The 19,632-nt window shown below is 41.8% G+C and overlaps 2 protein-coding genes across 2 annotated transcripts; one reads left to right on the top strand and one right to left on the bottom strand.

Moving 5' to 3' along the window:
- The first annotated feature begins 4,784 nt into the window (after positions 1 to 4,784).
- Positions 4,785 to 6,007, top strand: LOC119653445 (farnesol dehydrogenase-like). Its single transcript, XM_038058043.1, has 3 exons — positions 4,785 to 5,442; positions 5,688 to 5,825; positions 5,881 to 6,007. The coding sequence occupies exons 1-3, from the start codon at positions 4,870 to 4,872 to the stop codon at positions 5,920 to 5,922; spliced, it is 753 nt and encodes a 250-aa protein (XP_037913971.1). The 5' UTR covers positions 4,785 to 4,869; the 3' UTR covers positions 5,923 to 6,007.
- A 4,916-nt stretch (positions 6,008 to 10,923) lies between these two features.
- Positions 10,924 to 12,147, bottom strand: LOC119653384 (farnesol dehydrogenase-like). The gene is made up of 3 exons (XM_038057937.1): positions 11,467 to 12,147; positions 11,120 to 11,257; positions 10,924 to 11,064 (listed from the first exon to the last, which is right to left on the bottom strand). Exons 1-3 carry the CDS (start codon positions 12,037 to 12,039, stop codon positions 11,023 to 11,025), a joined length of 753 nt encoding a protein of 250 aa, XP_037913865.1. The 5' UTR covers positions 12,040 to 12,147; the 3' UTR covers positions 10,924 to 11,022.
- Between the last annotated feature and the right edge of the window lie 7,485 nt (positions 12,148 to 19,632).

The following is a 19,632-nucleotide window of genomic DNA, read 5'->3' as shown; positions in this document are numbered from 1 at the left end:
TATTCCGAATGTATAGCCAATACATTCAACGCACTTATTTTATTCTTCCTCCAGAGATGTGATTTCAGCACCAGCTTTACACATCGCAGGAATTAGGACAGGAGAGCATCCTTCAAATCACCAACTCGAGCATGGGTTCCTTGCAGAATTCCTAGGTACTTGTAGAAGTCTGTTTCGGTCATAGCTTTGATGTGGAGGTCACCAATGCTATGTTCGGCGTGCGGCTCGTGATGACGATTCCCCCTGGAAGATGGCCCTCCATATACGGATGGGCTCTAAGGTATGAGCACCCTTAGATGTACGCACCGATAAGGTGGTATGCCACCTTCCATGACTGTCGCCAAAAACTTATTAGTTTCGGATCAATGCGATACAGATGTAGAATATCGATTATCCAGCTATGCCGAACGCTATCAAAAGCCTTGGCATAATCGTTATTGCAATTAGAGAGGTTTCTTTCGCCTCTAGTTGCTTGTCCTACAACTACCGAGTAGATAATGAGTTGCTCTTTGCAATCCCTTGATCCAACTCGGTAGCCCTTCTGCTCCTCGGACAGAATGTGGTTGGTCTCGCGGTGGGCATTGATGCTTCCACTAACAATGGACGTGATGAATTTGTAGAGGGTTGGTAAGTAAGCACTTTATTTCTCACCCGTCTGCTGATCTGAATCGGTCTAGCAATGTCGTGCCTTAGCGAGTTCCGCCGACGTTCTAATCGAATTTTCCATGGTGGATCTCTTTGGTCACTCAAACCAATAACACGAAAGCGAATCTTCTGACCGTGCAATATGATAGCCGCAACTGCACCACAATACACAAGTGATTGTAGCTGTAGCAGCGATATATCAGCACACAGTCGAGATGCAATCTCATCATTGATTTGAGATAGAATTCCCGGAGTTGCTGGAGGTGCATAGAGCCTGGGAATACCTGGTATATGCAAGGGATCCATTTCCGAGAATTCTATACACGCTCTTTGGAATTCGTCCCGAACCTTAGCGGAAACCTCAGCTGGACGGTGGAGAAGAGTGCTTCGGCGAGTACTGAAACTGTTACCTGCAGTGCGGCGTGGTGTTGTTGCTACCGCCGCCTCCACCCCCATCGATTCTCGGTCACCAGTTTCCCCGATGACCTCAAGTCGGACACGCTTCCTGAAGGTGGCCGGAATTGTGTCGCTGCAAGTAATAAAGCGATACTGGTCTGCGACTCACTGCACAGTCACGTGCCCGAATTGCGGGAAACGCTCTACGAATCTCTGGTGTAGCAAGAGGCGGTAAGATGTTGTACCCGCCCCCACCGTTATTTAGTAGTAGGAGCAGATGATGAAGAGGTTAATTTCTTCAGTCCACTTAATTCGTTGCCTACTCGAACCTGCTGAAGTGGGCGCCACAGATTGTAGCGAAACAGCTCCTGGTCTTCGTGGCGTCTAGACGTCAAACCGCCCCACGACTAGCGGTTTCGACGCCGTGCTGCCCATTACGGGGGCCCGACCCAGTCACCAAGTCAGACGACTCCCGCCGGTTATCCGTACCGGACCTTTAATTCTTTCTTCTTCTCATAGTTGGATTTGCGTTTTATACCTAACTACCAGGTGTGGGGATACCTTTCTTTATATTATTTTTATATTATTTTTAAAATTTAATTTAAATTTTAAATTCTTTTTATTAATAATATTAATTTGTAGGAACGTCCCTTCTCAACGAAAATCCCCTTGTAGGGGTTATGCTATCATAGGTGATCAAGGGACGGCCTTGAAGTCAATGAAAAAGTGATGTAGCTGATGGCCATATTCCAACAGTTTTTCTATTGCTTACCGCATACAGGAAATCAGATACAACCGTTTTCAGTTGTCAAGCAAATCTTGGTTATGGATGATATCGACAAACATTTTATGCAAGATTAAGTAGTTGCTTTGAAGGTTCCGAATTTCATTTTTAGATTCTCACAGGTAATTGCTTGGCTTCTTTGTGTTGTTTGTTGTTTGTTGCTTGTAACCAAAATCTTAACAGCTGTTTTTTCATGTATCCATATGTCATTTAAATGACAAATGGTAGAGACAAATTCTAGTTTCTGTTCTTTGTGATCTTCTAACTTTCTTCCAAGAAGATATTTGTTGTCGGTATTCCTGTAAATGTGGCATGTTTAAATGGTGTTTTGTGCTAAAAAGTTTTTACAGGTTCAGCAGTATTACATATCAAGGTAATGCTGAAGCACGGCTTACTTTTCGTTTTATTTTTTGCTTTTTTTTTCTGTGATTGCATAAGTCTAATATGGCCCCCCGTTCGGTTTCGATTATGGCCTCCGGGGGCCATAATCGATGTTTGAAACACAAAAGTATTAAAGATTGCTGTATTGTTTCCTATAGATGCCCCGGAACAGCATTATGTTAACCGTAGCCAAAAAGAGGAAAACATGGGACCCGGAACAAATGAAAAAAGCTATAGATGCAGTCAGGAGTAAGACGATGGGTTACAAAAAAGCCGTAAAAATGTTTGGCGTACCGAGGACTACATTAAGAAGGTTGGTGCACGATCTAGGAGAGTCTGAAAAAATTGTTGAAAAACCGCTAGGCAGGAAAACTGTACTTCCACCTAATATAGAAAAGAAACTCGTGGAGTATATTCTTCTAATGGAAACGAAATACTATGGTCTAACACGAATAGATGTTCGGCGAATGGCCTATCAGTTAGCTTTGAAAAATAACATATCCAACAATTTTACAAAGGAAATAGCAGGGCGTTCGTGGTTAGACCTTTTTCTACGAAGACACAAACACGAACTTTCTTTAAGGAAACCATTAGGAACATCTTTTGCCCGTGTTCAAGGCTTTAACCGTGAGGCAGTAAAGGAATTTTTTGAGATTTTGAAGGCGGAAATGGAAAAAATTCGATACCCTCCTGATCGCATTTTCAAAGTTGACGAGACCGGGCTGACAATCGTTCAATCTAAAGTTCCTCAAATAATTGGGAAGAAAGGCAAAAAACAAATAGGTGCTTTAACTGCTGCGAAACGAGGATCATTGATGACCACCCATGATGATTTTCCCCAGAAAAAATTATTCCGATATACTTATGAAAGGAGCTCCGCATGGTGCTATCGGCAAAGTCCACCCATCCGGCTGGATTCAAACGAATTTATTCACCGATTGGTTTCGTCATTTTCTTTCTAAAACAAATCCAACTAAGAAGTCGCCTGTACTGTTAATACTCGACGGGCATTACAGCCACACTCGTAACATTGAACTTCTGGAGTTAGCTCATGAGAACTATGTAACAATAGTTACTCTTCCACCTCACACCACGCCTAAATTGCAGCCCCTGGATAAAACCTTTATGGGGGCACTAAAAACCTATTATAGTGAAGAAATCCGAAATTTCTTGTTGCATTCCGATCGGTTGCTTAAACCCTACGATATCGCCGAATTGTTTGGTCGAGCCTATCTACGAAGCTCAACAGGAGAAATCGCTGCAAATGGATTTCGCGTCACCGGAATCTACCCCTTTAATCCGCAGATTTTTTCTGACGCAGATTTTTTAGCAGAAGCTCAAGTTTATAACGATGAAAACACTTCCGAAAACCGCCCAGGGAGCAACACACAGGAAAATTTGACTGCATCGCAAAGAGATGAGTTGTTGCATCATCAGTTAAACATCATAGTTTCACCAGAAATTATTCAACCAATACCAAAACCTAAAAATAAAACTTCGAATCGAGGGCGAAAACGTACCACACCAAAAGTACTCACTTCTTCTGCATATAGAACACGCCTGGCAGGTACATCAAGTGCTTCAGATGGAAATCAGAATCCTGACAATATCCAAAGTCGTAGCCGTGGAGGGAAAACCACTGTCTCAGATGAAAATCATTTAGACACACAATCCGACAGCTTCGACGAAGGACCTTCAAATGATAAAATACCAACGAGCTTAGATGCAGAATGCTTATTTTGTGATGCAAGATATTCAAATGACCAACAAGGGGAGGAGTGGATTCAATGCCAGGGATGCAATTTATGGGCTCATTGCGTTTGTGCGGGAAACGAAGGAGATTATTATATTTGCGATTTTTGCCGATAACTTTATTTTATATGTATTTTATCTTGATTTCGTTTTTATTATGTTCATTATTATTTTTTTATTAATGGATTTACTTAATTTTAAGAAAAGAAGGTAATTTATTGTTTATTTTTTACTTAATTGTTAAGTTTTGGAGAATATTTTTTAAAGAATTTTTCATACTTCCAATATGGCCCCCTGGGTGCCATATTACCCACACTTTACATCAAAACCAAAATTTTGGATACGTCGAAATATACGATTTTGTTAAAAATATATGGAATTTTATCATGTTTTTTCCTTACGAATCAATGACCAGGAGAATATTGAAATGCATAGCACATGAAACTTGACATGCCGATCTTCATTTTTCTTTTCATGCTCGAAAAACAAAAGGGGGGGGCCACATTTAGACCTTCTCCTCTAATAATTTTCAAGGGCCTCCGGGAGCGTATTTTCTAATCTTGTCAAACATGGATGGATCATCGATAGTGCCTCTCTCTGATTCTGTACTGACTTTTCTCTTTATTTTTTCGTATCTTGTGATCATACATTTTGCCTAATCATCTTGGACGAAAGAGTATTAGCTAAGAGAGTTTCTAAAGATTAAATATTCGGCCAGTTCTTGGGTGCTTATCATCCAAAATTGCATTTATTGAGCATGACTTGTTCTTTACCGACGCTATATAAGACCATGGGTTTTCTGGAGAAGGTAATCATTAATGCCCCACACCAGCTAGAGTCGACCTCGAGTTTCAGTCTTTCCGCGCAATTTGTGATTCAGTGATAAAAATTTCATTATTTCAAAAAATACCATGCAGCGTTGGCAAGGAAAATTTGCAGTTGTAACTGGCGCAAGTTCGGGAATAGGAGCCGTCACTGCCACAAAACTATTAGAAAAAGGACTTTCGGTAATTGCTCTTGCGCGCCGTGAGGAACGACTCCTTGAGAACCAGAAGGCACTTCCCGAGAACCTTCGGGATCGTTACCACCCCAAAAAATGTGACGTTACTGACGAGGAAGCAGTGAAAAGCACTTTTGCCTGGATTCAGGAACGTTTCGGAGGAGCTGATGTTCTCGTTAACAATGCTGGCATTATGAACATAGGTGTAGGTCTTTCTGCAACAGAGAATACAGATATCGTTAGGAATACAATTGAAACAAATGTAATGAGTGTGGTCTATTGCGTTCGAGAAGCTTTCAACTCAATGAAAGAGCGAAATGTGGACGGTCATATTATCATTATTAATAGTTTGCTTGGCCACAACATCCCTGTAATGGGTAACCATTCGATGAACATTTATCCCGCTTCGAAATTCGCGGTAACTGCAATGGTGGAGACTTACCGTCAGGAGTTCGCAAATGCTGGAACAAAAGTGAAAGTAACAGTGAGTATGCGTCTTTCTTTGTGGTACTACTTTACATTTTCATGATAAGCAATTCAACCGCTTACTCAGATTCACTATATCCCACTCAGATGCTTCTGAGATATGTGACTGAAAATATTTTCTATAATATATAGTTTTACAGTGAGGTACAGTAGAAACCTGAGAAGTAAGCAATTCTTCCACCATTTATTTATTTTACGTAGTATGCAACGGATCATTTATTCTTTTCTTTTTCTCTTTACCAGAGTATTAGCCCTGGAGGTGTTGAAACTGAACTTGTACCAAACATGGCAGCCTTTCGAAAAGCGGGAGTAGCCTTGTTGTATCCAGAGGACGTGACTAACGCTATATTGTACGCTCTCAGCACCCCACCCCATGTACAGGTAAGAAAACGGTTAACGTGATTTTATGCAGCGCTAACCTTTTCCTTTACTTTAGGTTCACGAATTAATGATTAGGGCCATGGGTGCAAAAGCTTAAGTAAGAATTTAGTTTTGAAAACTTTGTTTTGTGAAAGCGAATTGAATTTTCAATTTAAATTAAATAAACAAATCTTTCAATGTAACCATTATGATATTTGATTGCTCCAGTAATACTCGAAATGTTTCTAGCCTTGAAAAACTCCAGGTTTCCTGGAGAATACCGTCTACATATTATCCATAATTTATATTATCAATCTACATAACGACTTTAGCTTTCTGTTTAGTAAATTTACGAACAAATCTTAGTCAGAACAAGAAGAATCGGTTTTAGATAAAAAGAGAAGATGTTAAAAGCTTTTTGAGCTGTAAAACGTACAAAAAGTGTTGGGCAAAACGAGATTAATCAAATTACCTTGTTGTTGCAGCTACAATGAAGGGAGCCTCGAGGAATCAAACATTGTTAGCCCCAAGAACACCTTTGGCGCCAGTCAGAAAATTGATTGGGTAGTTTGATAAATATTGCAATATTGTAGTATTGAATATGAAAGCATATCGCGCACTGAGTCATATAATAATCTCGAGAAAAGCTTGTATGAGTAAACGACTGTCGGGTCGAATACCATCACTATTCCTCGCTCTCAAAATAGAGATGATGCTCTACAATATCCTGATATGATTGAATATCAATCTATCGAGGAAAAAGTGGAGCAGAATCCTTGAGCATCACCAGACTCTTTGGAATATCAAACTGAACCCCTCCACTTTTGTAGATTATTCTTTCCTGGGATTCTGAAACTTTATTCTCCTGTGCCCGAGGTCCACGTCCGGGATCTGTTCACCCAACATACTGATGATGTCCCCCGCGTTTCTTCAAGGGAAGGCAGCGGTCATAAATGAAGTTGCAGGTTCTTTCCCACCTTCGTGCTCCCACCAGCTTCGTTGAGAAGCTCTCCGTATATCACTCTTAATACCCGCGGAAAGCGTGGATGTAGACTCTGGTGCGGAGCACAATAAAGCGTTGCGCACCACTGATGTGTCTGGTTTCACATACCAGCGTTAAACCAGCAGCGTACACGTAACCAGCTTCCATTTTCGCTCTCTCTTCCTGCTAAGGGTGAAGGAGGAGGTTTTGACAGGCAGGGTTCAGTCTGTAGTCCCCCCGTCTATTGAGCTGGAAAGCACGCTTTCTACATATTTATCTGCTGGAGGCCATGGATTTTGTGAGGCCTCCAAAATCAGCGCCTCGGCCGCGACCTGTTTGCTTATGACAGTGGGTAGGTTCGAAGTATTTTACTTCTTACCACTTGGAGAGTTAAAATCCTTAATTTACATATTCATGTTTAGGACACACTTAGGCACACAAGTGAACTACACCACGACAAAGGGGTGTCCGACGGGGCGGACATTAACGTTGCAAATTATGCAATAATTACAAAACTGATAGTTTGTGGTTCCTCTATACTTGGTGCACCGCGAAATTAAAAACGAAATTAGGAACCTACGGCAATTTTTTTTGAGATAAGTAAACGAAGGAAGTACTTCAATTAGACTAAAGTTAAAAAATCTGGGATTTAGGCAATGCCATGATAAGATCCGCTGATTATTGCACATAGAATGAGGTAACGTATACGAAACTTCTGCGGAATTTAAAAACAAGTTGAACCCGCGAATTGCATTATATGTGGGTAGTTGCAATAACTCTGAGCGAAAGCCACGTAGTTTTAAGAAAACACATAACTTAATCCCTAATAACTTCCTGCATAAGACCAACGAACTTTCTACCATCTGCCTCCTCTTTAGTGAAGCTTATATAGTAGGCAGCAGCGAATTTTTTATTATATGCGCAGCATCGGCTTCCTTCACCAATGTAAAGGCCGCCATAATGTACACTGTGCACTGCCAAACTTCGCTTGCCTTTTCACGGTAACGGGTCTCCAGCGCGTCACAATCACTCTAGCCTGCCGTGATCCACAGAGCTATCTGCTATCTGCTCCTTGCGTTCATCAATTAAAATTCAAGTTTCGGCAGTCAGTAAGATCGTTAAATGACTGTCCAGAATACAAAAGCGTTATGCCCCAAGAGGGGTGGAATATTTTCCAGAGCCTCACCAGCGCACTCACTTAGGTCCAAAATATTTAGCGTAAATCCTCGAAATTTTCCCAACTTCCCCCAATTGTGAAGACTCGCGATACGATTGCCGAGGAGTATGCACACAATCCAAAAGTCCAAACCCGTTTGCGATAGCGCAGCTGTCAGTTCAGTCTCTCTGAGGCAAATGGGAAAGCGCGATAATCCTTTAGACCCTTTGCCTTTTGTAACCCCTTGTCGACTTCGGCGAAAGCGGTTTATGAATTGATGAAGCGTCTGTGAATAGGGATATGTCGGTGGAGCAGGGATGCACGCTGCTCCACAATGATGAGACCGGTGTTCTTGTAGTCATCGAGTTCAAGTTTTCCCTTGTGGCATTTCGGGCATTTTTTAGTTATTTCATCATCTTTCCATCTTTCTTTTTTGTTTCTACTAGGTGGAGAAGTAGATGCTACGGTTGCTGGTCATTTCAATTCGCAGGAAGTGGAACTTTCGTGGATATTATACCCGCGGCGACATACGATATGAAAACCAACAACCAGAAATGCCTAAGGTTGCATTAACCTAAAAATCGTCGTTTTCTGATGAGCTTTAGTTGTCGCAAGGGTGAGCCTAGTCAGTCTTATTAATTTTGTCGGGATACTGAATTCTCTCATGGCCGTGTACAGTTTTACCCTGGGTATGCATGGTAATGGAGGCAATGTGGTCAGCATTGCGCTCGCCCGAGATTATTACCCTGATTTGACTCAGGTACTCATTCACATATGAGTCGACTGGTATCCAACGTCAAATCACGATACAAATTCCACTGCCACCAGTGAGATTTGAACCGCGACCTGCCGCACGACAGCCTTGTGCTCTAACCACTCAGCTATCCGGATCCTTTTTATGTATGAGACAGATAATGCCTCGTTGCCAATCGTCAGGCATTGATTCGCTGTCCCATATCTTGAGCACAAGTTGGTGAACCACTTGGTGTAACTAGTCGCCTCCATATTTAACCAATTCGGCTGTAATTCCATCGGCTCCTGGCGACTTATGATTTTTAAGCCGATGAATTGCACGGACTGTTTCTTCTGAACTTGGTGGTGGCAGTATTTGTCCGTCGTGTTCAGTTGGCGGGACCTCCAACTCGCCGATGTTCTGGTTGTTCAGTAGCTCATCAAAGAACTCAACCCACTGCTCCAATGTGCCCATTTTGTCGGAAATCAGATTTCCCTCTTTGGTGCAGGATAAGCATCAAGGTGCATAAGGCTTCATCTTGCTTACTTGTTGATAAAATTTGCGCGCCTGGTGCGGTTGCTCCCTGTACTTTTCTAGTTCATAGACTTGTTGGTTCTCCCAGACTTTTTTTCCATCTGTGAATTCGCTTCTTTGCTGGACGGTGTTCGTGAGATGTCTCTGTGCGTGCCCGCGTTCTTTGAGAATGCAACATTACTCGGTATGCGGCATTCTTCCGTTCCGTTGCTAACTTACATTCATCGTCAAACCAGCCGTTCCGACTCCTTTTGTGGCTGGCGCCAAGTATGTTTGTGGCCGTATCCATGATAACGTTCTTCAGGTGGTTGTGAAGATCATTTGTTGATGCTTCATCTCCAGGTCCTCTGTTGACTGCGGTTATTGCGGCATCCATTTCCTTCTTATAGGTGTCGCGGAGGACTGTGTTGTGGATGGCTTCAGTGTTCACTTTCACCTGATTGTCAGAGGGAGCACCATGCCAACGAGATTGTGATCCGAGTCTATTTTGGCCCCCCTATATGTTCTGACATTCATCAAGGCTGAGAGGTGGCGGCGTTCGATCAACACTTGGTCAATTTGGTTGAAAGTGGTCCCGTCTGGAGAGGGCCACGTATGTTTGTGGACCGCTTTCCGCGCAAACCAGGTATTTCCAATAACCATTTCGTGTGACCCTGCTAATTGAATAATCCGCAGTCCGTTATTATTCGTTTTTTCGTGTAAGCTATGGGAGCCAACGTATCGCCTTAATACGGGCTCCTTTCCTACTTGGCTGTTAAAATCCCCAAGTATGATTTTAATATCATATCTGGGACAGGCTTCGAGGGTTCGTTCTACTGCCTCGTAGAAGGTATCCTTCTCCGACTCTGCAGTCTCCTCTGTAGGGGCGTGAACGTTGATGAGACTTATATTTCTAAACTTGCCTCGCAAGTGCAGGGTGGATAGCCGTTCACTTATGTTTTAAAAGCCGATAAGACCAGATTTCATTTTTTGGCTGACTAAGAAACCTACTCCGAGCTCATGGTTTACTGGATGACCGCTATAATATATGGTGTAGCGGCTCTTCTCCGGGAAACCGGCCCCTGTTCATCGCATCTCTTGTAACGCTGTTATATCAGCCCTATATTGGGATTGGGTATCGGCTAACTGCTCATCAGCTTTATCTCTGTATAGGGAGCGCACGTTCCATGAGAAAATTCGCAAATCGTTAATCCGTTGTCGTTGCTGGGTTCGTCGCTGTAAACTCAATCCTGGCCGAGGCTCCTTTCGTGGCTCCGTAACATCGGTTTTCCATGTAGAGTTGTCAGCCCTACCCAACCCCCAACCTGGAGGACCAGCTGGTACAGTTTGTCCCGTTTTTAGGCGCGGGAGACTCGCCTTCATCCTTCTCCGTCTGCAGCTTTTCGTTAAGAAAGAGCTCCCAGCGGTCACCACGTGGAGGTGGAGATAGGGTTTGGTAGTAGAGCTGATGGTGTTGGTTCAGCAGGCATTTCCCAGGTTTTATGCTCCATCGTGTGTATCAATCCACGTTTCGCCCTGGGACCTATTCGGATACTTTTTGATAATCTTATTAATTTTTCTGAATTTTACATAGAGACAATCAATGTAGTCGTAATTTTGTTTTGTTTTGGAATTTACTAAAAGTGGAAAGTGTGCAGTTGTTTGAATATTCGTGATAAAATTGTGGAAAATTGAAAACGCTTTATATAATGGTTGAAATTTCAAAATGCCTTAATAGAGCCCCTCACTTTATTAGAATGCAAATTAAGTCTGAACTTAAATTCAAAAATAAATAAATTTTCCAAAAACATATTTCTTACAATACTATCTTAACTTAATTTTTCTCTCCCACGGGTTTAATAATTAATTCGTGAACCTAAAATATAAGCAAAAATTAGACTTGCATAAATTTCTGTTGGTAATAATCTTACCTGTACATGTGGTGGAGTACCCAAGGCATATAATATAGCGTTACTCACGTCCTCTGGATACAACAGGGACATTCCCGCTTTCCTGTAGGCAGCCATGTTTGGTACAATTTCGGTTTCAACAGCACCAGGGCTAATACTCTGGAGTAGGAAATAAGTAGATGAATAAATTATCCTTTCCGAAGTACTCAAAATAAACTTTAAACATGATGCGGGGACTGCCCTGAGATATTGTTGTTTCTTATTGGCTACGATTACATTTTTTTTAAGTAATGGATAAAGCTTAGGAAAGTCAATTTTGCCAAGATATTTCCCATGAAAAAAGTACCACAAAAAATCAGCATGCTTACCGTTACTTTCACTTTTGTTCCAGCATTTGCGAACTCCTGACGGTAAGTCTCCACCATTGCAGTTACCGCAAATTTCGAAGGAGCATACATGTTTATCGAACCGTTGGGCATCATAGGGATTTTGTGGCCAAGGACACTATTAATGATAACGATATGACCGTCCACGTTCCGCTTTTTCATTGAGTTGAATGCTTCCCGCACGCAATAAACCACACTCATTATGTTTGTTTCAACAGTTTTCCTTACGACTTCTGTATTGTCCGGGGCTGAGAGATTCACACCATGGGTCAAAACACCAGCATTGTTGACGAGAATATCAGCTCCCCCGAAACGTTCCTCAATCCAAGCAAAAGTGCTTTTCACCGCTTCCTCATCAGTAACGTCACATTTCTTGGGATGGTAGCGGGCTCTTAGGTTTTCCGGAAGAGTTTTCTGGTTTTCAAGGAGACGCTCCTCACGTCGCGCAAGGGCAACTACAGAAAGTCCATTTTCTAATAGTTTTGTGGCAGTGACGGCTCCTATTCCCGAACTTGCACCAGTTACAACTGCAACTTTACCTTGCCAACGATCCATTGTATCTTTTCCAGTAAAGAAACTTCTTTCACTAAATCACAAATTGCACAGAAAAATCTAAATTGTGGCCTCTAGTCGGTATGGGGCATTAATGATTATCACTTTCAGAAAGCGCATGGTCTTATATACCCTCTATAAAGAGCAAGTCATGCTTGATAAGCGCGATCTTGAATGGCTACACCCACGACTTTGCTACTCACTGGTTTGGGTTTAAAAAGACTCTTATCATAGATACTCTTTAATGTAAATGTAGATAACAGGAGGCAGAAAATTGGAAAAAAATTAAGAGAATATTGTGCCAGAGAGAGATTTGATTTGTGAGAAAAATCAGTAATCATTGGGTAATACTTCGCTTGGGCCAATTTAATAATATCTTTATCTATACTTTGCAAATAAATTTGACTAAGATAACGAGAATTCTCAGTCTAACCTTGAAAATAAAGATATGTTCATATTTCTTATTAATGTATGACTTGCATTTATGCTATCTGCTACCCAAAACATATGTACGAAAGCATGAGTGAATGATAATCTGATTCTGTAAAGTAGTATTTAATAGAATAAAATATGGGGACTGCCAAAAAAGAAGGTTTTTAAATATTTAGGCTTTTTATTTTTTTTCAAAATTATTTCTTCATTATCCTAATTTTTCTGACCAGGAAATACAGCAGTAATAGTTAAATTTTGACGTTGATTTGTATGCCAAACACCTGACCAATGTGATAAATTGGCACTTACAGTTGGAAATAGTAGAAAACTTACTGGATAAACATTTGGCCATACTGCCAAAAAAGTTTCTGAAGTAAATATTCAATCCTGAGACGCAGGAAACTATCAAAGACCTTATCGTCAGATGTGCAAGGACTTGAAAATCGTATTCACCGGATAATACGATACGCCTTCGCCCAGGTCACATACTGGTGGACTGCACGACAGAGGACACTGAAGAGTGGCTTAGGACCATAGTCTCAAAATTGCCTGGCTCGGAAGGAGCAGAACTGTCAACATGTGTTGGGGATGACAGACCAGGAGCTCACATTGTGACAGCGTTTCTCCCGAATGCCGCAACAATAGAGACGGAAGATGTCATGGATCTCCTAATCGCTCAGAATGAGGATCTGCATACGCGATTATGAAGAGGAGGCAATTAAACGTCGCAGCTATCATATCAACAATCGATTTGGTTACATACCTCGGAGGACACACCAGGTGGAAAACTTACACCGAGGTTCCCGAAGAAATCTCGGAAGCCATAAAGGTGGAAAGGACTGGATCAATCAGGGAAGTAGACCTGTTACCCAGTGAAAAGAAGAAGCTGGACGGCCTATATCATCTTGGTCTTAGCGTCGACAGTAACGCGCAAGGGTAAGTTCCAAGGAGAACATTGTAATAGTACTAGCACAGGAGCCCTGGGTGTACCGGGGGCAAATTCGCGGTCTGCAAGGAGGAAGCATGCAGGTAATTTGGGACTGCTCTTGCGGAAAACCAAGAGCTTGCATAATTCTAAAACGTAATTTAAAATATATATGTCTCTCAGAGTTCCTTACCGGAGACCTTGTGGTTATCCTTGTCTCACTGCAATTCGGAAGGGGCACTCGTGAGGCTTTCGTGCCATAGCACTACTTCTCAGAGGACGACAACCGGGTCCCACTGGAATTAGCCGCTAAACTGGGGAACTGCTGTGAGAAGAGAACGTTACCATTTCTCCTTGGCTGCGATTCCAATGCTCATCACGAAGTCTGGGGAAGTAGCGACACCAATCGAAGAGGTGAGTATCTTCTCGAATTTATTCTAAGCAATTAGTTAGAAATATATAACATTGGGAACACTCCAATATTCGTGCCCGGCACTAGACAAGAAGTACTAGACATTACACTGGGAAATACTCTAGTGAATGGGCTAGTGGAGAATTGGAGGGTTTTGGTTGAGACCCCTATGTCGGATTACAGAATAATCAGATTCGACATTAAGGGCAACTCCGAGATGAAAGGAATAATAAGGAATCCCAGAAGAACGGATGGGGATCGCGATCAGGGAAACAAAATCGAACAGATTCAGGAAATTCTGTGAAGGGCTCGAACAAATCACAGAAGCAACCAGGCTTTACAAAGCTGTTGCCAAAGACGGGGCAATACCTTCTGTCCGTTTGAAGAAGCAGAATGGCATATTTACCGAGAATGAAAAGGGCAGAATATACCTGCTTTTCAGAGCTCATTTCCTGGGGCCCTACCCCACGACGACCATATTCTGCATGACACCCCAACAACGAATAAAAGGGGAAGAAGGGAGAATTTGAAACTAACAAAAGAGGTATGCTCGAAAGCTAGGCTTAGGTGGGCAGTGAGAACCTTTAAACCACTGAAATCACCGGGAGTGGATGGCATCTTCCCAGCACTAATCCATAAAGCCCATATGAGATGACGGTGAAACAAGAAAGAGAGGTCAGATGTTTGGGAATTACGCTAGACCAAAAATTACTCTGGAAGACGCATGTCGGAAACACTTGTCGGAAAGTCGCAGATCCATAGGAAGAAAAAATGGGGTTGCAACCCGACGATGCTGCTTCGGTTATACATTGCAATAGTAAGACCAATGATTTATTATCAATGAGACGGTAATCTGGGCAGAACTGAACTCAGTACAAAAACCAGGGAGTTCCATAAACTTCAAAGATTCGCTTGCGTGTGCATCAGTGGGGTAATGAGAACATGTCCAGCGACATCCCTGGAGGTCCTTCTGAGACTAACCCCTCTCTATCTGCACATACAGATGGGGGAAAGGAGGGCAGTTTCTGGGATGGCCAGGGGTATTAGTGAGGCGGGGAGCTGTGTAAATCGAAGGAAGACTGATATTCGTTCTAAGTTCTACCCCGAATTATTGACACCAAGGGACAACGAGGTTTCATTTCGAAAAGAAGTTTGAAACACGGAATAACAATGCAGAGAGAGCGTAGCTGTGACATACGGCTTAAACTAGCAGCTGATTTCTTGGAATATTGGCAGATCCCTTACAGCAGAGGGAGCGGGTGCGGGGTCATTGGCCAAAGGAAAATGCACTTGGGGCCAATAGATAAGCACACTAACATATTTCAGCCCACTTTTAATACCTAAAGGAACTACAGGGGGCAGAACATTGCTATTCGGACTGGCAGCGGCGATCAAGGCACTTAGGTCAAACCACGTGAACTCTAAATTGGTATGGGAGTGCTTTGTGAGACTGAATATGCTCTTCACGCTCAATAAGGTCCGGCTAGTCTGGATTCCAGGCCATGTTGGGTTAGAAGGCAGTGAAGCAGCGGACAACGGAGGGAACTTTATTGGGCGGATCTACCAGGAATGAAGCAGGCCCGGGTGTTTATGGGGGATACGAATCAAGTGCACAAAGGACTGTTTAAACCTCACCATCATAGTGGAAATTGTCACTGGTCCCTGCCGACTGAACTATCACCTTAATACCAGATTCAAAGTTGAAAGATTTGGATGTAGGGAATATATTAAAATTTCTAACGGTTATAGGCTTGCTTGAGATACTATAGTAAACAAGTCGGAATACCGGAAGCTCGCGCTTCGGGTATAAAGGTTTTGTGTTCATCTTATGTGAGAAACTTCAACGCACATTTTTCTGTCCGTATATAGCTACAAATCCAACATAATCCTTCATATTTTTCCAAACTACGAGACATACGTACTTATTACAGCCATAGATATCACGCTCACCCTAAACAAACAAACTGCCTATTACCGAATACGGTACACATATATGCACGTATCGTACCCATATTTCCGATTTACTTCTTATATCTATTTGAATTAGGCACTACCCGCAAAGTTCATTAGCACGCATCTATTATATACCTACATACACACATGTCTGGCTGACAAATAACTAAAAAACTAAAACTAAATAATTCTCTGGGACCCAATTCATAAGAACTCATTTCGTTGTGGTATTGACGAATTGATATATGATGATGACGTCATGCAGGTTGTAGAGTGCACGAAATTCACAAAAAATTGTAAAGTTTCATCCCCTATAACTTAGTTAATAATTGTTGGATTTTCTTCAAACTTGACCAAACTGTGCATTATGTTCTTCATTACACGCATGCCAAATTTTGTACTTCTGGGATGAACATAAGGGGGGTGCCGGGCAAATTTCTAAAATGTGGAAATATACTATTATTAACTTTATTTGTGCAGATATCGGAACCGGATATATTTTGAGGCCTAGATTTCGTAGAGATACACCACTGTGATTTTTTTCAGATTTTTCGGTTGGATAGGTTCTGAGAACGAGACCTGTTACACTTTTTGTGGGTCATATTTTGAACCCTCACTCCCCTATGTTTCATCTAATATCAAATATTGAACCAGGTTCGAAAAGTACTAATTGAGACCTTTCATTTGATACCCTACACGGCTACATTCTGTGAAAAAAAAATTTGCACCCTCCATTCACATGTATGGGGAGCCCCCCCTTAAACTTAACACAAGATGGCGCCACTCACTGCATGTAAAGGGATCACCAGATTACATACTCTCACCAATTTTCGTGACAATCGGTCTAGTCGTTTGCGAATAAATCGGGTGTGACAGACAGACAGACAGACAGACAGACAGACAGACAGACGGACAGACGGACAGACAGACACCGTCTCGATTCTAATAAGGTTTTGTTTCACACAAAACCTTAAAAAGCACACTATAGTAAAAGGCGCATAATAGTTCTTTAAAGATGCGGTGCGACTTCGCCCTAACAGAATAATGGATAAACTATTTCCCCTTGCCAGACACAAACAAGTCGGGAAACCCGAAGCTGGGCGCTTCAGGTATGAACGGTTTTGTTTGCTTCTTCTGTGAGTATATTTGAGTGTAGAACTATCTCATTTGTACGTAGCCCGTTAAGAATATGCATTTAGCATATTAGATTTAGTACCACGGTTTAGTTACTACGGGTTGTAAATTTACACGGTAAAGGCAACTTTGAGCTACTGTAACTTTGTTAATAATAGTATGATTTTGATCAAACTTGGAGACAACATGCTTTATATTACATTTTATACTACTACCAACTTTATAACTCTGAAATAAACTTAAGGGGGGTTTTACTCAATTTTCCCAAATTTCGTGTCAATCGGTATAGCCGTTTCTGAGAAAAGTGCCTATGACAGACAGACATTGAACCGGTGTTGTTTTACAAACAAAACCTTAAAAACGTTTCTTTTCAAGGTTTATTTAGAAACACATATGGAGTTAGCTTACTTTAGCTAGGTTATTTCTCCTATCCGCAACGATTGTAAACGGGCTCTCCACGCTTCTTCAACTTTTCGCAGTTTACTTTGGATCATCCACGAGCCTATGCCGACAATTGAGAAGTCAATATTTGAAAAAGAATTTATTTTGGGCATCGAAGGCGCCTTCAACTTTGCTTCATTTGCAGCAATTTGTACTGCACCAGAATGTCGTGGATTCGACCCGCTATTAATCAGTAGAATTACCCATATGCTGAAGTAAAGAAAGGTCCAAGTATTGGCTGAATGGATATCTATTGACAAATTATATCTTAAAGGCTTCCCGTGGATGGGTTACTTTTAGTTTGCTATAACTCCTTGTAGTGGACACCTTACCATGGCTTGAAGGGGACACAAAATCCTCTGCGCAAAGATTTGCAAATAAGCTAGCCGAATTAATTATCGGTAAATTTGCGGACACAGTACATGACCTCTTGAATGCGGTTTTGTCCGCGCCAGAGGCAACTCATCAGACGCTTCCCTGGGAGCAGTGTAACCGAAGTGTTTACAAGGTGATATTGGCCCCTTCTTATTTATTCAAAAACACGTCATGTGTAAATTTTTAGGCCTAAGCCGGCCAAGACTGTAATTCCGCCATAGATGGCGGTCTTAGGAATCAATTCCTAAATAAAAATTTGAGGAATCCCTCAATTCCTAAACAAAAATTTCACAGGTGATGCCTCCCTAACGGATATACGGTTAACGTTAAAAAGACCTGGACTGTACATGTTCGATAGCAACTTTAGGTGGGCAATTATCCTGACCTTATCAGGAATGGAAATCCAACTGGTACATATAGTCAAGGATTTACGAGTACATCTGGACTCCAAGCTAACATAGAAGAATTATAACCGGGAACCAACAGAAATTCTGAAGATTTATATAGTGTTGTGGGAGTATGACTGGTAAGATCGGGGAACTTTCGCTGGGTGTAGACGTCAATAATAAAACCCATTTAGATATATGTATGCATTGTCAGGTGGTCGAACAATTATAGAGTAGCGTGCGTAGTTTAAGTCACATCACCTGCGCTGCATCCATTTTGAGAAAGCTTTCAATAGTGCATATGAAATAATTTACGCTGGAGGGCGCTGATAACATCTGCTTGTTCATTCATCGAGCCATGGATCTTGGTACTGGATTAATAGAAAGAAGAAAATATAGTGTCAGTCTGACTGTGGCCATCGCTTTTACTAGGAAATTCCTAGTTTTCCTCAGTTCATGCCTGCATCATATCATGTGAAGGGGCATTTTGACCTGACGAAGGAACTTGATTAGCATACGAGTTAGATACCCATCAACGTGTCGGTGAGAAAACAGAAGTGACAGTGGATAGGTCACACATCTATCAGTAGGTTTATTCTATATTTTAATCATAAAAATAATATTATCATAGAAGAATTAACTGTGTATTATTCAATGCTAATATTTCAAAAAAAGATGATAACTTCTCCATTGTACTCATCTTTATTTGCAGTACACGTCTCTGGCATGATGATGATACCAAACGTAAGAGGGGCACTGTCTACACATGGGTTGTATGTAGTCAGGGTAGTAAGTTTCATCTTCAGGATGTGTTCTGCCTTCAGAGCCGCATTAGATCATGTTCCATTTTCATTGTCAGACAAGATGTTGACCACACATGTAATAATATAAAATCTATATGTACTCTGTCGCGAACGAAGAATGCCGAAAGGGGGGGGGGGGGGCCTGTAAACAGATGGAAACCGAAACGTAAACGCTCAAAACCTTTGCCATCGGAGTGTAGTTAAGGGGAGAGCATAAGTAGATCAATTATAAACTCATCGTTTTTTCACATGGCATACACACCTTCATCGGATTGTTTAAACTGCGGCAGCGGCCAGGGGAATGTCAGGAGAACTGGAATGTGGTCAACCTGATGATCGGATTTATCCAGGATAAATTATGACAAGTGAAAAATATCTGGAAAGCACGGTTACGATATGCAAAAAAAGGAAGTTTAGCTAAAGTGACCTAGTTTCACTATATAACAGGACGACGGGGGAGGGTGTTCGAGCGTGGGTTTCCTCATAAATGTGCAACCTGAGATCTCCCGCCATACCGGCTGGTCCATCTGGATGATGAGAATTTGTACATTTCGGCTTGTTCTTCCCATTTTGTCTATATCGTCATTATAGGCCAATTGTTGGGTCGACTTGAAGAGGAGAGTGCTGTTGAAATATATATTAATACTACAGATCACCTTTTCCAAGGCCAGGTTAACAAAGATACTCATTTCTTAAAGTGCTGACAGTGATATGCAAGAGTGATCCTGCTTCTTT

This window comes from Hermetia illucens, chromosome 1 (assembly GCF_905115235.1).
Source record: "Hermetia illucens chromosome 1, iHerIll2.2.curated.20191125, whole genome shotgun sequence".
In the NCBI taxonomy this organism is placed as follows: domain Eukaryota; kingdom Metazoa; phylum Arthropoda; class Insecta; order Diptera; family Stratiomyidae; genus Hermetia; species Hermetia illucens.
Note: the sequence above shows the minus strand (reverse complement) of the source record. Positions and strands in the feature narration are given on the sequence as shown.

What these genes read in the sequence shown, in the direction of transcription:
- LOC119653445 (XM_038058043.1), top strand. Translation starts at nt 4,870, where the DNA reads ATGCAGCGTTGGCAAGGAAAATTTGCAGTTGTAACTGGCGCAAGTTCG. An exon ending in GAACAAAAGTGAAAGTAACA is followed by an intron (nt 5,443 to 5,687) that starts GTGAGTATGCGT and finishes TCTCTTTACCAG; the next exon opens with AGTATTAGCCCTGGAGGTGT. An exon ending in GCACCCCACCCCATGTACAG is followed by an intron (nt 5,826 to 5,880) that starts GTAAGAAAACGG and finishes CCTTTACTTTAG; the next exon opens with GTTCACGAATTAATGATTAG.
- LOC119653384 (XM_038057937.1), bottom strand. Translation starts at nt 12,039, where the DNA reads ATGGATCGTTGGCAAGGTAAAGTTGCAGTTGTAACTGGTGCAAGTTCG. An exon ending in GAACAAAAGTGAAAGTAACG is followed by an intron (nt 11,258 to 11,466) that starts GTAAGCATGCTG and finishes TTCCTACTCCAG; the next exon opens with AGTATTAGCCCTGGTGCTGT. An exon ending in GTACTCCACCACATGTACAG is followed by an intron (nt 11,065 to 11,119) that starts GTAAGATTATTA and finishes CTTATATTTTAG; the next exon opens with GTTCACGAATTAATTATTAA.